Source organism: Caretta caretta, chromosome 21, assembly GCF_965140235.1.
Source record: "Caretta caretta isolate rCarCar2 chromosome 21, rCarCar1.hap1, whole genome shotgun sequence".
In the NCBI taxonomy this organism is placed as follows: domain Eukaryota; kingdom Metazoa; phylum Chordata; order Testudines; family Cheloniidae; genus Caretta; species Caretta caretta.
In genome coordinates this window covers 13,746,103-13,759,155 of record NC_134226.1, presented here as the reverse complement: position 1 = coordinate 13,759,155, position 13,053 = coordinate 13,746,103, and the positions used below count along the sequence as shown (strand labels likewise).

Genomic DNA, 13,053 nt, shown 5'->3' with positions numbered 1-13,053 from the left:
GTCCTGTCTTTCTCTGGGGCATGGTGTTAATTTGGATTCCGTTTGCTTTGCTGTGTGCAGAGCTCTAGTGTGTCTAATGGAACGGTATCTGAAGTGTCCTTTCTCCCCGCAGGCTGTACCAGCTGTCCAAGGCTGGGAAACTGTGTGTCCCAGCCATGAATGTCAATGACTCTGTCACCAAACAGAAATTCGATAACCTGTACTGTTGCAGAGAGTCCATCTTGGACGGGTGAGTCTAATCCTTCAGGATACACAGCCATTCCCTTCCTTTAACTCATGCCGATAGATTGGTCTTTCTCTGGCTTCTGTGGCATTTCAATCAGACTCCGTCGTGTCCTAGTTGAATGTTGCAGTGTCTGGTCACATGATCAGCTGTCGCTTCGGAGTATCACCCCATGCAGACTGCTCTGTCTGGAACTGACTAATCCCAACACTGGTCTGTTTCTGTCTTGTAGCCTAAAGAGGACCACAGATGTGATGTTCGGAGGGAAACAAGTGGTGGTGTGTGGCTATGGTGAGGTGAGTTCCATGAACGAACGTGAGGCAGCATCTCTCCACGATGCATAGTCAAGATCCATCCTTTCCCCAGTGTTCCTTATCTGCCTTTGACGAGCAATGACCTCTTACCCTTGCGAAGAGTAGGAGCGTTACGAAGAGTTCATACATAATAGAAGGAAACAGTGTCTCTCTAGACAGTTTTCCCTATGTCAGTGCATGGCTGACTGCTGATCCTGGAGAGAATTCTTTTCAAATCATGGGAAGATGGACGCCCACTCTGTCATGCTTGTGCAGGAAAGCCTTGCTAGAAGCTGCTGAGACATTATATACAAAGTCTCTGTTTCCCAGCTTGCTTGGAGATTTGTCTGAATTGCCATATTTCAGCGCAGTTGTTGCTGGTAACACTCTGAATTGCCACACCGTGCCTGCCACGGTGTCAGAGCCGTAGGGGTAATGGTGATTGGATTGGTGTGGAATGGAGCTCTGGACTGACTGCATCCCGCACTGCTGTATCCTTGGCTTTATAAAGCAGGCCTGTAATAATGAAATGATCCTCTTGTTGAGTGGTTTGAAACTCCCTGGTGTCTACAGAACTCCTGGATTTACGTTTATGGGGCGGGGGGGTCGTGCTTGTAAATCCTTCTAGAAGAGACGGCGCAAAGCAGGGATCTGACACCTAGCCCCATTCGCATGCTGTCTGTATGCGTGTTTACCTTACAAGCTGAGTCCACGGCAGTGGAGGGCCTGGCGGTAGCAGTAAATGCTCTTCTCCCCAGGAATATGCGTACTAATTTGTTTATACACCAAAGGAGCCCAAACTTTGCCCAACCGAAAGGCTGTGTTGGCAATCTGCCGGGGACTCAAGGGTTGCATGTAATTTGCCTGTCTGCTCGGAGCAAGCTGCAACATTGCATGCTGGGGGCTGTAGTCCCTCAGGGCTGCTTTGCCATATTAAATATGAGATGCCAGAAGCTGAACTATGGGGCCATACTGACTACCCCATGCACGTACTAAATAAAATAGGGGGTCTGTTACAAAGCTATAAACATACCCATGTTCTCTTTTTTTTAAAAAAAGGCAGTTGGAGGTTAGTCCTGGCCCAGATCTGCATTTATTTATTTTAAAAAGAAAAGTTTAGCTGTGATCTCTCCTCTGTGCGGCGTTGATGGCTGTTTCGACAGCTTAGGACATTCATCTTAGAACCCTTGTACCTGCTGGATGCTATGCCCAGGCCGTGAATGCCAGGAGGTGATCTTGGAATGACACTTCTGGGAGGGGAAGACTGGGCTGAGAGGGGCCAAGTGCCTGTAGCCATGCCTACTGTAAAGCTGATGCAGCACATTCCTGCTCCTGAGCCAGGCTTTGAACTGAACCTTGGCATTAAGCAGGTGTCTGTGATGAGAATCTCGCTCCTAGCGCTGCCACCTGTATAAACAAACGGGTGCAGTTTGTCCATGGGGACCTCCTGGGTCCTGTGTCTGGAGGCTCTTCATTGCATTGCAGGTTGGGAAGGGATGTTGCGCAGCTCTGAAAGCCCTTGGAGCCATAGTCAACATCACCGAGATTGACCCCATCTGTGCTCTCCAAGCCTGGTAAGAGATGAAGAGTTAAATGCTGCTGAGTGAGCACCTGTTCCTTTACTGTCTGTCTGGTCTTTGAGCTTCATCAGAGGGCTGACTTGAAATCAGGCTGCTCAGGAAGAGCCTTCATCCACCCGGAACCTCATAACCCATGGCTAGTCTCATGAGAAAGTATACGTCTCTTGGGGACCTTCCATCATTTGTGCACCCATTTGAGCTCCTGTGTCCTTGGCCCAGGACAGCCAACTGGACTTAGAAACCTAGGTGCCTGAAAATTAACTAAAATAGAAGAATGGTGTGGGACTCCATAATGCTCTCCATGCCGTGTTGGGTGCACACTCCCAGGTCTCTCTCACTAGCCATGGCATTCACAACCACAAGCTCACACAGGTTCCTTTGCACATGGTCCACCTTGCACTTACTGCACTCAGGGTGTGGGTGGGAAGCCTGCTCCTCTGATGTTACTGATCGAGTAGATTTTTAGCTATTCTGTTGCATTCCCTCCTGGCTTCACCTTTCCAGGTTGTGTTGTGCAGGCAGGCAGGGGTGTTACGGTTCATCTTCTCACTCTGCCCTTTTCCTTTCACCAGCATGGATGGCTTCCGGGTGGTGAAACTCAATGAAGTGATCCGCCAGGTGGATGTGGTCATAACCTGCACAGGTATGGAGATTTGGGGGGAAAGGTGGTGGGTGATGCTTGCGTCAAGCTCTGTGGAACCGTTCCTGGGCCCGTGTACTTGGAACAGGAATCTCTATAGGACTTCCCTGCTCCACGCACGTCAGAAAGTAGGTGATGGGCTCCATTGACTGTGCATGGAGGATGTACTGATTCCTGTGCTTAGATATCTCAGTCAACATATTGCACATGCAGCGTGGGGGGTAGAACTGTGACCTTGGGCTCCCAAAACTCTGTGGAAGGAGGTAGAGCAGCTCCTCTGCTAGTTTAGCCTGTGGAGGGCGCTGACCATGCCCGAGCAGGTCCCCTCTGGCACCAAACGTAGCTAGGGGCGTAGTGAGCATACAAGGGAAGACACTGGAGGGCAGGGTGAGGGGAAAACCCAATCCACTCCTGTGCCGATGTCAAAACGTGAGCGCCACCTGCTGTCCTCAGTGCGTCCAGACGAGTGAAAGGGACTCCCCCTTACCGTGGGATTGTGACGTAGGGAGTGCACTTTTTTCTTGCCATTTTGGGCTCTTGTTGCTGCCTCGGTGACCTCCCCCTCCACAGCCACCAATGGGAGCTCACCCTGAGGAGAGGCCCTGGGAACTGATCTTCCCGAGACCACAGCCAGCTCATGTGCAGAGACCACACCCATGGCCCTCTGGTCAGCAGAAAGTACAAGCGCTCCAGTACACCAGCCAGTCGTGTTCTGGCAGAGACTGAACCTTGCGCCTGGCTTTGGGGCAGAAATCTTCAGCACCAGCCATAGAGAGAGGGATCGGGAGGCACAAGTTACAGTTGTTTGGGCTCATATTAGCAGCATCCTCTTTCTCTGTAGGAAATAAGAACGTGGTGACCAGGGAACACTTGGACCGAATGAAGAACAGCTGCATTGTGTGTAACATGGGCCATTCCAACACTGAAATTGATGTGGTGAGTCTCTGCTGCTTATCTGCCCCATCAACCTTTCCAGCAGCGAGCCCATGAGTGCCTATCAGTCTGCTCCTGACAGTCCCATGCTCCTGGGTTACCTCCTTCCCACTGGGACCCACTTGCGTTGGATGACAGGTAACTGACTCCTACTTGTTTCTCTCCTCACAGACCAGTCTCCGTACCCCGGAGCTGACCTGGGAGCGTGTCCGCTCACAGGTGGACCATGTCATCTGGCCAGATGGCAAACGGGTGGTCCTGCTGGCTGAGGTATGTCCTGGAAGTCAGGCCAGAGAAGCTGCAGCAGAGCATCTGGGCTAAAGCATCACATTGCAGGGGGTCCTGTGTCTGTTCCTAGAGTTTCTGCATGCAGGAGATATTGTGGGCACTGGTTTGAGATTGGGATGTAGCTCAGTACAAAGACTACAGAGTAACCTGTGTGGCTGGGAAGGTCTTTGAGCCTGGGGGGGGACCCTGTAACCATGGACTACTGCAGCCAGAACTTTCTTGGTTTGGTTATTCTCAAAGGGGTGCAGGGTTACCTGTCATACACACAGGTCTCTCAGCAACACAGTTACTAGCTGGCTTGCTCTTGCCCATCCATGCAAGCCAGACCCAATATCTGTCTTGATTTGGGAAGGACCCAATGGCTACAAAACACTGCATTTCTCTTTCCTTCCAGCTGGTCACTCCAACCTTCCGGGCACCCCACAGGCCTTGCAGTTGGAGTGATTCTGTCTCTCCCTTTGTCAGGACCACACAGCTTCTCTGACCTTTAGCTAAGGACAGGAACTGCTCTCACCCATTTGGGTGGGAAGTTAGGGCCTCCAGAATAGCAGGATACTGCACCTTCTCAAATAGCTGGGCTGAGAGCATGACTTACCTCTGCCCCAGGGAGTGAGACTAGATATGGAGCGTGGACCCCTGGAGGTGGGGCAGTAATGAGGCTGTGCTCTTTGGCTCCATCAACTGGTGACCCGACTAAATGGGTGAATCTGAAGCATCGGGGGGGGGAAATTCCCCCCATTTTCATAACTCTAAGCTGCCCCAGTGTAATGAGTTCACTGTCCTTAACATGTCTTCATCCTGTTGACATTTTAGGGTCGTCTTCTCAATCTGAGCTGTTCAACAGTTCCCACCTTTGTTCTGTCCATCACAGCCACCACTCAGGTATGTAACTGGAACCATCAACACTGCCCACCTTGCCTAATGCTGTATTTCGAGGTGTGTGTTTCAGGGCCTCATGCAGTCTTGGGATTCGACATAACCACTAAGCAGCAGGAGACGCTTTCTGTAACATACAACATTTCAACCATTTGGGTTTGCATTTTAAGTTGTTAGAGCATTTATTTCTTTGAACTTCTCTTTGGGTAAAATAAATTCTCAAATCTGTTTTTTGGCCCTGAGGTTAAAATGATTTAAATCATTCTCGGTAGCAATATTACCTCGAATGGACAGCCATCACCACCACCCGTTGCGTTTGTTGGCACGAGGCTGTCTCTGTAAACAGGATTATAAATAAATACAGCTGTGTGTTCAGCTCTTTGCCATACACAAAATCAAGGCAGTCCCTGCCCCGATCTAAGAGAAATGAAGGGAATGCAATACACTGGGAAATCCAGAAGTGGCACATGGTTAAACTTGTTTTAAAGGAAACTCTCTACCTATGGGCATTGCAGAAGGGAGTTTTGGGGGGATTGTTACAGACCATTAGCTGCACTTCTTTCCCTTGATGCTGAGTTATTTTCATGCCAGGTGGAACACGTACAATGCCAGCATTTTGGTCTAACTGCTGTAAATTGGTGGAGTTTCAGTGACTTCAAGGGAGCTTCTACCAGCTGGAGAGCTGGTCATTTGTCTTTCAAAGGGACACTGTCAGGTTAAAATGAATGTCCATTTAAAACGAATTTCCTTGCCTGTTACTGACAGCCTTAGATTTTTACAAAAGATAATTTTATCACTGATTTACTTTTCCACCACGTCCGAGGGCTGTGCTTTTACCTAGCATTCAGGTGGGGGCACTGCAAACTGGGACTTGCTGGTCAGTTTCTCTCTGGTTCTCCAGCACCAGGGACCCTGCAGTATTTGAGTCATCTGGCAAGGAGGTGAGGTTATCTTCCAAAGGGAAACATTTATCAGGGATGGTATTGTAAAGGGTTTTTACAAAAGCGAGACCTTGGACCCCACTCTCTTGCATTGCATGACATTGCATGCTGTTTTTGTGTGCCTACATGTCGTCAGTATCACAACATCCACACGTGTCATGGTCTGGCCTCTGGTCAGCTCTTCTCTGGCCCCGTGCTGTTGGTGAGCTCTGTACTGGTGACTGACTTGTCCTTTCTGATCTCCGCAGGCTCTAGCTCTGATTGAGCTCTACAATGCTCCCGAGGGACGTTACAAGCAAGACGTGTACTTGCTGCCTAAAAAGATGGGTGAGCAAAGGAAGCTACTTGAGTCCCGAGTTGAAGTTGTCCCCAGCCAACAGGGCTGTGAGGGATCTGATCAGGGCCCAGCAAAGCTGTTAGAGCAGTGGTTCTCAACCCGGGGTACACAGAGGTCTTCCAGTGGGTACATCAACTCATCTAGATATTTGCTTAGTTTTATAACAGGCTACATAACAAGCACTAGCAAAGTCAGTACAAACTAAAATTTCATACAGACAGTGACTTGTTTACACTGCTCTGTATACTGTACACTGAAATGTAAGTACAATATTTAGATTCCAACTGATTTATTTTATAATCATATGGTAAAAATAAGAAAGGAAGCAATTTTTCAGTAATCACGTGTTGTGACACTTTTGTTGTTTTTTGTCTGATTTTTGTAAGCAAGTAGATTTTAAGTGAGGTGTAACTTGTGGGTACACAAGACAAATCAGACTCCTGAAAGGGGTACAGTAGTCTGGAAAGGCTGATAGCCACTTTGTTAGAGAAGCCACAGTCTCAGCAGACTCTGCCGAGATCTCTGATCTATGTTTCCTGCTCCTATAAGGAGCAACTTATGCAAGCTAACTGTGCACGATTGTTTGGCAGAGATTGCAGGAGGCAAGAAGTTTGGGGTGATGCGTATGTACTGTAAGTGAATTGGCTGTTTTGTGCAACAGGCTGGATTGGACCTGTTGCCATTCACTCCCAAACCTTTTCCTGAAACCCCAAGAGCTAGTGACTGCTTGTCCTACCCAGCAGTGTTTTAAGCTAGATGCCCTGTCTGATTGTTCTTCTGACTGAATGTGAGAGTCAACAAGATGCTTTTAAATATTGAGGCCGAGACACTTAGCAGGAAACTGTAGGCCAGTGGTCCCCAACGCGGTGCCTGCGGGTGCCATGGCAAGGAAGCGCTTCCGCCGGACAACCAGCCGCCGAAACGCTGCCCAGAAGTGGCAACGCCAAGAAGCGGCTTCTTGGCGGCATTTCAGCGGCAACGCTTGTTGATGACGCCGCTTCTCAGCGGCTGGTTGTCCAGCGCCCGCCACACTCTTCTGGAAACATGAATATGCTATAGCAAGAGAGAGGTTGGGGACCACTGCTGTAGGCGATTCCAAGGTCAGGCTGTCTTTCACATCAGCTCAAGGTGTGGTGGTGGAAGTGAGTGAGCTGCACAAGTGGGAAGTGCAAGAGAGGACTACTGAAGAAACATTTGCCAGTAAGTGGCCTTTCTTGGCACGCTTGAGGCTTGGCGAAATACATAATTTCCCCAGTGGCCTGTAACTGCCCAGATCAGTCATTTAAATACCCACTTATTCCTCTAATGCATTGTAATGGGGTCGGCGCCCCCCTCTGGTTGGGTTTGTCCGTGGTCTTTAAATCAGTCCTAGCCCTGCTTTCGGGCTGTCCCCCCCACCCCTCCCGGGCTTCCTCGCTGGAGGCAATGGTTTTGCCCTTTAGTCTGTTTTGGCTCCAGTCAGTCAGGAGGCCCAGTTGAAGTTCAGTCCCCTTCTGGGGGTTTAGTGCTGTCCAATTGTAGGCCCTTCTCCAGTGGCCTATGGGGGGACCTGGGCTCGCCCACTACTCGGGGCCCTGGCCTTCACCAGCGTCTTAGCCTTAGCTCAGGGCTCTTCTAAGCTCAGGCCCAGTAGCCAGCCAGGAGCTCTCCCGTGCTCCCCCTGTCCCAACTAGCACTGGGCTGTCTGTCGTGTTGCAGTTCCTTCAGCCAGCAACATCATCTACGCTCCTCCAGCTCTAGTGAAGAACTGCCCTGTGTTTGGTTCTGGCTTCTGTAGCTCCTTTTTATATGGTCCTCCTGGCCGCTGACGGGCCATTCCAGCAGCCCCTCTGATTGATTGCTTCCTTGCAACCACTCTAGGCTGCTTGGAGGACCTGTCCACTGCTCCTTTCCTGGGATGAGTGTGGCAGGAACCTGAGACCTCCAGCAGGGGCCTTTGGGCCTAGTCCACCCCATCACATGCATATTAACTCTCTGAGTGGTGATACGGCTTTTCAGGGCTCTTAGTTTATTGTTACTTAGAGCACAGGGTCTGCCATGCTGGATTGATCAATCTAATCTGGCAGTGTCCATTGCCAGCCCTGTCAGAGGAAGGCATAAAACTCCTGTAGTTGAAGCACCACTCCATAGAGCAGTTACTTCCTGACCTTACAATGGTGATGCTTTTATCCTGAAAGATGAGGATCGAGAGCCCTTGTAGTTTTCAGAGCTCATTCTGCTTGTCTGCTTCTATCCCTCTCCTCTGCCCCTCCATCTATCATGTCTAGATAGTAAGCTCTGCAGGCAGGGATGGATTGTCTATTACTCTGTTTAGTGTCTAATACATTGGACAAGTACTACCATAATGAACATGGTTAATAATAATATAGTTGTAGATGCTTTCCGTATGACATGTGCAATCCTTTTTTCAGTTCAAGTCTGCACTGTTTACCCCATTGCGTTAATATCAGATATTTTTTGCAGGTGGGGTAGAATTTGCTCCATGCTAACACTGAAGATCCTGAAAAGTTAGATTCTAAAACGACTTGAGTTCTGGACACAATCTCTTGAATATGCTATTTTTTACTGAACTCATTACACTGGGAATCAGTGAACAAGTTGTTAAAATCTGTGCAGTTTTCTCCTAGCCTAAGATGTGCCCTGCTAAGATGTACCTTGGCCTGAAATTTGATCGCACCTCTGAACTCCTCATTAGATTTTACATTGGCCTTATCCTGAAGTCTCTAGAGTCTTATACCTTGCCCATCATTGTAGTATTTGAGTGCCTTCCAGTCGTGCATTAAGTGACGTGACTTAACATCTGTTGTGTGTTTGTTGGTACTGTTGAGTGTGTTCCCGTGTGCCTGGCCATCAAACTCAATTGCCCATGGCTTCATATTTACTCTTCTCAGATGAATACGTTGCCAGCTTGCACCTGCCTTCATTTGATGCCCATCTGACAGAACTAACAGATGATCAAGCGAAATACCTGGGACTCAACAAAAACGGGCCTTTCAAACCCAACTATTACAGGTAAGACCTGTGTGAGGGGGATAAAGAATCTATCCTCTGGTACCTTCTGAGGCCTCTTCCAGCAGTAGAGGCATGGATTGTGCCTCTTTATTGCAGTGGCATGTGGGTGTGGAGATATCCTGCTGCTTGTTGGGGCAGGGTAATGCCATCTGGGGGTTGGGATATGGACCAGCTGTCTGCTTAGCTAGTTCTGCGTTGGATGATAGTCACCCAGACTGTGAGTACAGCTGGTGTTTGGCAGGGTTGGGGAAGAACTGCACTGGAGAGGAACAAGTACTTCCGGATACATGGAGGTGATGGCTGCTCTCTGAAGGTGCCAGATGTCGCACCGATGGTGTGGCTTCTAGTATGGTACCTGTTGCCTGACTCTGGTCTCCTTTCCTTGTGTTTCAGATACTGATGGACCATAACATCTAAGGACCAGACCACACAAGACAACTTTAGAGAAATTATTTTTAAAGATCATTTTATTTTGTTTTACTCTTTTCTTTTTTTAAAAGCTGTTGGTTTTTTTCTTTTATCTGTCTGATTTTAATGTCACTTTGTTTTACATTTTCACATGATCGCGTCTCTCTGTACGTCTGATCTTGGCAGACAACCTGGGATTTGCTTACTGCTTTATGCCTGAAACCTGGCTGTGTGGTTTCAGACTTTCACTCATGGGAAGGGTTTCCTTTCCTGAGTATGAAGGGCAATTCATTCCCACAGTGGGTTTTTATCTTTCCAGTGCACCTTAGTCAGGATATTTGCAAACACTGAGATACTGTACTGTTTGTTTTTTTTTTCTGTGTGGAGTTATCTGCAACTTCTAAATTGCCTTAATGAGCCCAGTTTTTAGCTGCTAGAGCAATGCTCCTATCCCTGTGTTGGAGCAGAGTGGCACCTAGTGGCCAGTTAGGGTAAAGGTGTGTGACCCCAGACCGGGTTTCCTATGTGAACTTGGGAAGGTGGTATGGTGCCTGGTACGGATAAACCCAGGTGGGTGTTAACTTGTCTATTTCAGGGTGCTAGTCTGAATCTGAATGGGGATCACCTACCCATCAGACTCCTTTTCTCTCCTAGGTTTTAAACTGCATCTTATTTGACTTCAGACCATTTTTCTTTTCTTTTCCAAGTCTAAAATGTTGTTTCAAAGGAGAAAGTGTTTCCAAGTGGGAACTCTGTGGAATAGTCGGGCAGCTGAGAGCATGCAGCAGCCCGTTCAGCCATGGGCAGGCCTGGCCAGAGAGGGGCCAGCATATGACACCTCCCGTGAACTCCTCCGTGTGTTGAACACAGATGACCCTTTCTGCTCTTGTCCCCTTAACGTGCAGAGTGCAGGGGATGTTCTGATGACATAGCAACTTTTCCATCAGCTTTACCGGCGAGCTGTCATGTTGAAATCAAAATCCTCCAGTCAGTGGACCATTCTGTAAAGCACTTGGCCCCACTCAGAGCCAATGACTGTGGGAGGTGGAATCCCTGGCAAGCTGCACTGCTGTCTTCTAAAGCGGTCAGCCAATCACCTCTTCCTTCCCCAGCCCAGAAGGTGGCAGGTTGTCTTATTTCATCTGGTTCACCACGTTACGGTCCCACTATGGAAGGGCCTGATGCCCCGTGGTTTTCAGGCCTGTGTTCCAGGCTTAGCTCAACAAAGATCACAGCACAACAATCCAGATTCCAATTCTTTGCTCAGTGACATGTAAAAGGGAAGGAGTTTCAGCTGCAGTGGCCTAAAGGCCCAGCTCCAGCTAACGAGGGTGTTTCTGCTGAGTATATGGCGTCAGTCCAGCACTTCACGAATGTACAGGTACAAAGACAATCGAGACGCTGCAGCTGGGTGTAGCAAACACCCTTGACCAACCCTGTGCTCCCTTGTCACCCTCGCCCAAGTACACAAGATCCATTCCTAGCACCACCTCTGAGGAACCTCCCTGTGTGTGTTTATGGGCGACCCCGGCTGCTTTCCCTCTCTGGGAGCAAATAGCTCCTTTCTGATAACAGGGGCGGGATTAAGATTTCATCCTCCAAAACCTTCCAGCACTTCCAATAATTCCCCCTTATTCCTCCAGACTCTTCTTCACAAGCTTGCCCAGCTCCTTGATCATGTTCTTTCTTGGTTTCTCATTGACTCACTGCTGCATTGGGCTGACTCAGACTGCCAGGGCTGGTTCCCAATGACCTTACCGAGTCCGCCCATGTACTCCCCCCCTCTGCCCCCCATAACCTGAATTTCCATCAAGATGCAGCTGGGTTTGGAGTGTTGAGCCCAGGATCCTTTGGGGGCCCTGCTCTCCTTTCCTTGCTCAGGGAAGAGGACATGACCAGGAGCACAGGGAAGCTCCCGCTCAATCATTGCTCCAGTCCAGGGGGTTTGCCCCCATGCCACAACTCCCGGCTTTCTTTCTCCCTCTGCACTTCCTGCTCGCATAGAAGTTCTAGTATCCCAGAGCAGGCTTGGTTTTCCCACTCTAAGCCAAACAGAGGTTTATGTACCATCCTAAATGTTCTCTGTCATGACTGTTGGGAGGGGCCCCTCTGTTCCACTTGTCTGTCTCAGTGTTACAGTGTCAATAGGAATCATAGCTTAAGGGCTCCATCTCTGTATAAGCCATGTAACGAAAAAGACACAGGGGAACAATTGGTCTTATGCCTAGAGAAGCCTTGATTCTGTCAGAGGGAGCATGTTAGCACCAATCCGGGTGAGATAGGTTTATTTTGTATATGAATGATTTTTAATGGATGCAATATTAATCCTTGCAGATGAGCAATAAATCATTAAAGTCTAATTTAAAAATGATCAGAAAAACACTTCTCTTTCCTTGAGGTTTTGTTTCAAGCTCTAACATGGTAGCCTTCAGATCCGTGAATCGGTTGCTATTACTGAAGGCACAAGAACAGAGCTACTTGTCCACTTAAAATCACAGACCACACAAACAAATTGTGGTGTACCTCACTTATGACACCTTAGGTGGTGGCATATGACTGCAGTAATTAACTGGTCATGTCCTTGTAGATGCCAGCTCGTCACCCATAGACCTAAAAATCTCTCCCTCTACAGTTGCTAGAGTCATGAAAATACCATGGAACTCTTCTGTGTATGTAGATTAGCACCAGTGAGAGAGGATCTGTCATTGGGCTTTGTTATAATACCATATAAGAATTTTTAACATCCTGTGTATTGGGCTCATTACCATGGCTAGCAAATTAAAACCGGCCTCCTTTTGAGGTTATCATCTTCTCCTTCTCCCCCTGGCCCCCAAGGGAATCTGCTGTTTAGCTCTGCCTTTGACCCACTGCCATCTAGTTTTGTATTTAACCTGAGTGTCCCTTTAAGATCTTTCTTGAGATGCCTAAAAGCCCTGTGCTTTGCAGTACTGTCACATGGGTGAGGATTGAGCTGTCACTTTCTATGAAACCATCGCTGATGACCAGCCTCCCTGAACTTCCCTGGGGTCCTTTCTGCTCGGCTGCTTTCAGTGGGTGCTGTATGGATTTGAGATGCCGAGGTGCTAATCAGTCCCTCATTTTGTTGTTCCCTGAAGACAATGGGTTCAAAATCTCAAAACTTTCTTTCTCCCTGGTCTTGTCTTACACAGAACGGTTCAAATTAATCTACAAATCTAACCAACTCCCTGGACCTCTTTTGCCTAAGAGCAATGTACAAAGGGGCAATGTGCTAGGGGAGAAAAAGTGGGATGGGTGATCTGGTTTGTATTCTTAGGTCTGGTACTTAATGTGCCTCAGTTTACCTGCTGTACAGCAGGGATAACTTTTACCCTCGGTAAAGCACTGAGATCTGTGCATAGACAATGCTAAAGTGTTAACAGGTTAAGACTGTACTGTCTCAAAGTATATACCTCACAATCTCTAATGAGATAATTCACTGCAGTCCTGTTTGAAATCTAAGGAGCCCCTCATGAACCTCTGTTGCAGTCACATGTCTCTACT

General features: G+C 48.4%; 1 protein-coding gene across 3 annotated transcripts in view; it reads left to right on the top strand.

The window, feature by feature from the left end:
• The window catches only part of AHCYL1 (adenosylhomocysteinase like 1), a 45,539-nt gene extending 33,628 nt beyond the window's left edge, over positions 1 to 11,911 (top strand). For 2 of the 3 annotated variants that reach the window (XM_048826536.2, XM_048826539.2), the window contains exons 8-17: positions 113 to 229; positions 456 to 519; positions 2,002 to 2,090; positions 2,669 to 2,739; positions 3,578 to 3,672; positions 3,841 to 3,939; positions 4,771 to 4,839; positions 6,023 to 6,101; positions 9,003 to 9,123; positions 9,517 to 11,911. In XM_048826536.2, the coding sequence (XP_048682493.2) occupies positions 113 to 229; positions 456 to 519; positions 2,002 to 2,090; positions 2,669 to 2,739; positions 3,578 to 3,672; positions 3,841 to 3,939; positions 4,771 to 4,839; positions 6,023 to 6,101; positions 9,003 to 9,123; positions 9,517 to 9,523 (811 nt within the window). In that variant the 3' untranslated portion in view covers positions 9,524 to 11,911. Of the gene's footprint in view, positions 1 to 112; positions 230 to 455; positions 520 to 2,001; positions 2,091 to 2,668; positions 2,740 to 3,577; positions 3,673 to 3,840; positions 3,940 to 4,770; positions 4,840 to 6,022; positions 6,102 to 9,002; positions 9,128 to 9,516 lie in introns of those variants that run through there. The other variant, XM_048826537.2, reaches the window with a different exon arrangement.
• Positions 11,912 to 13,053: the final 1,142 nt, after the last annotated feature.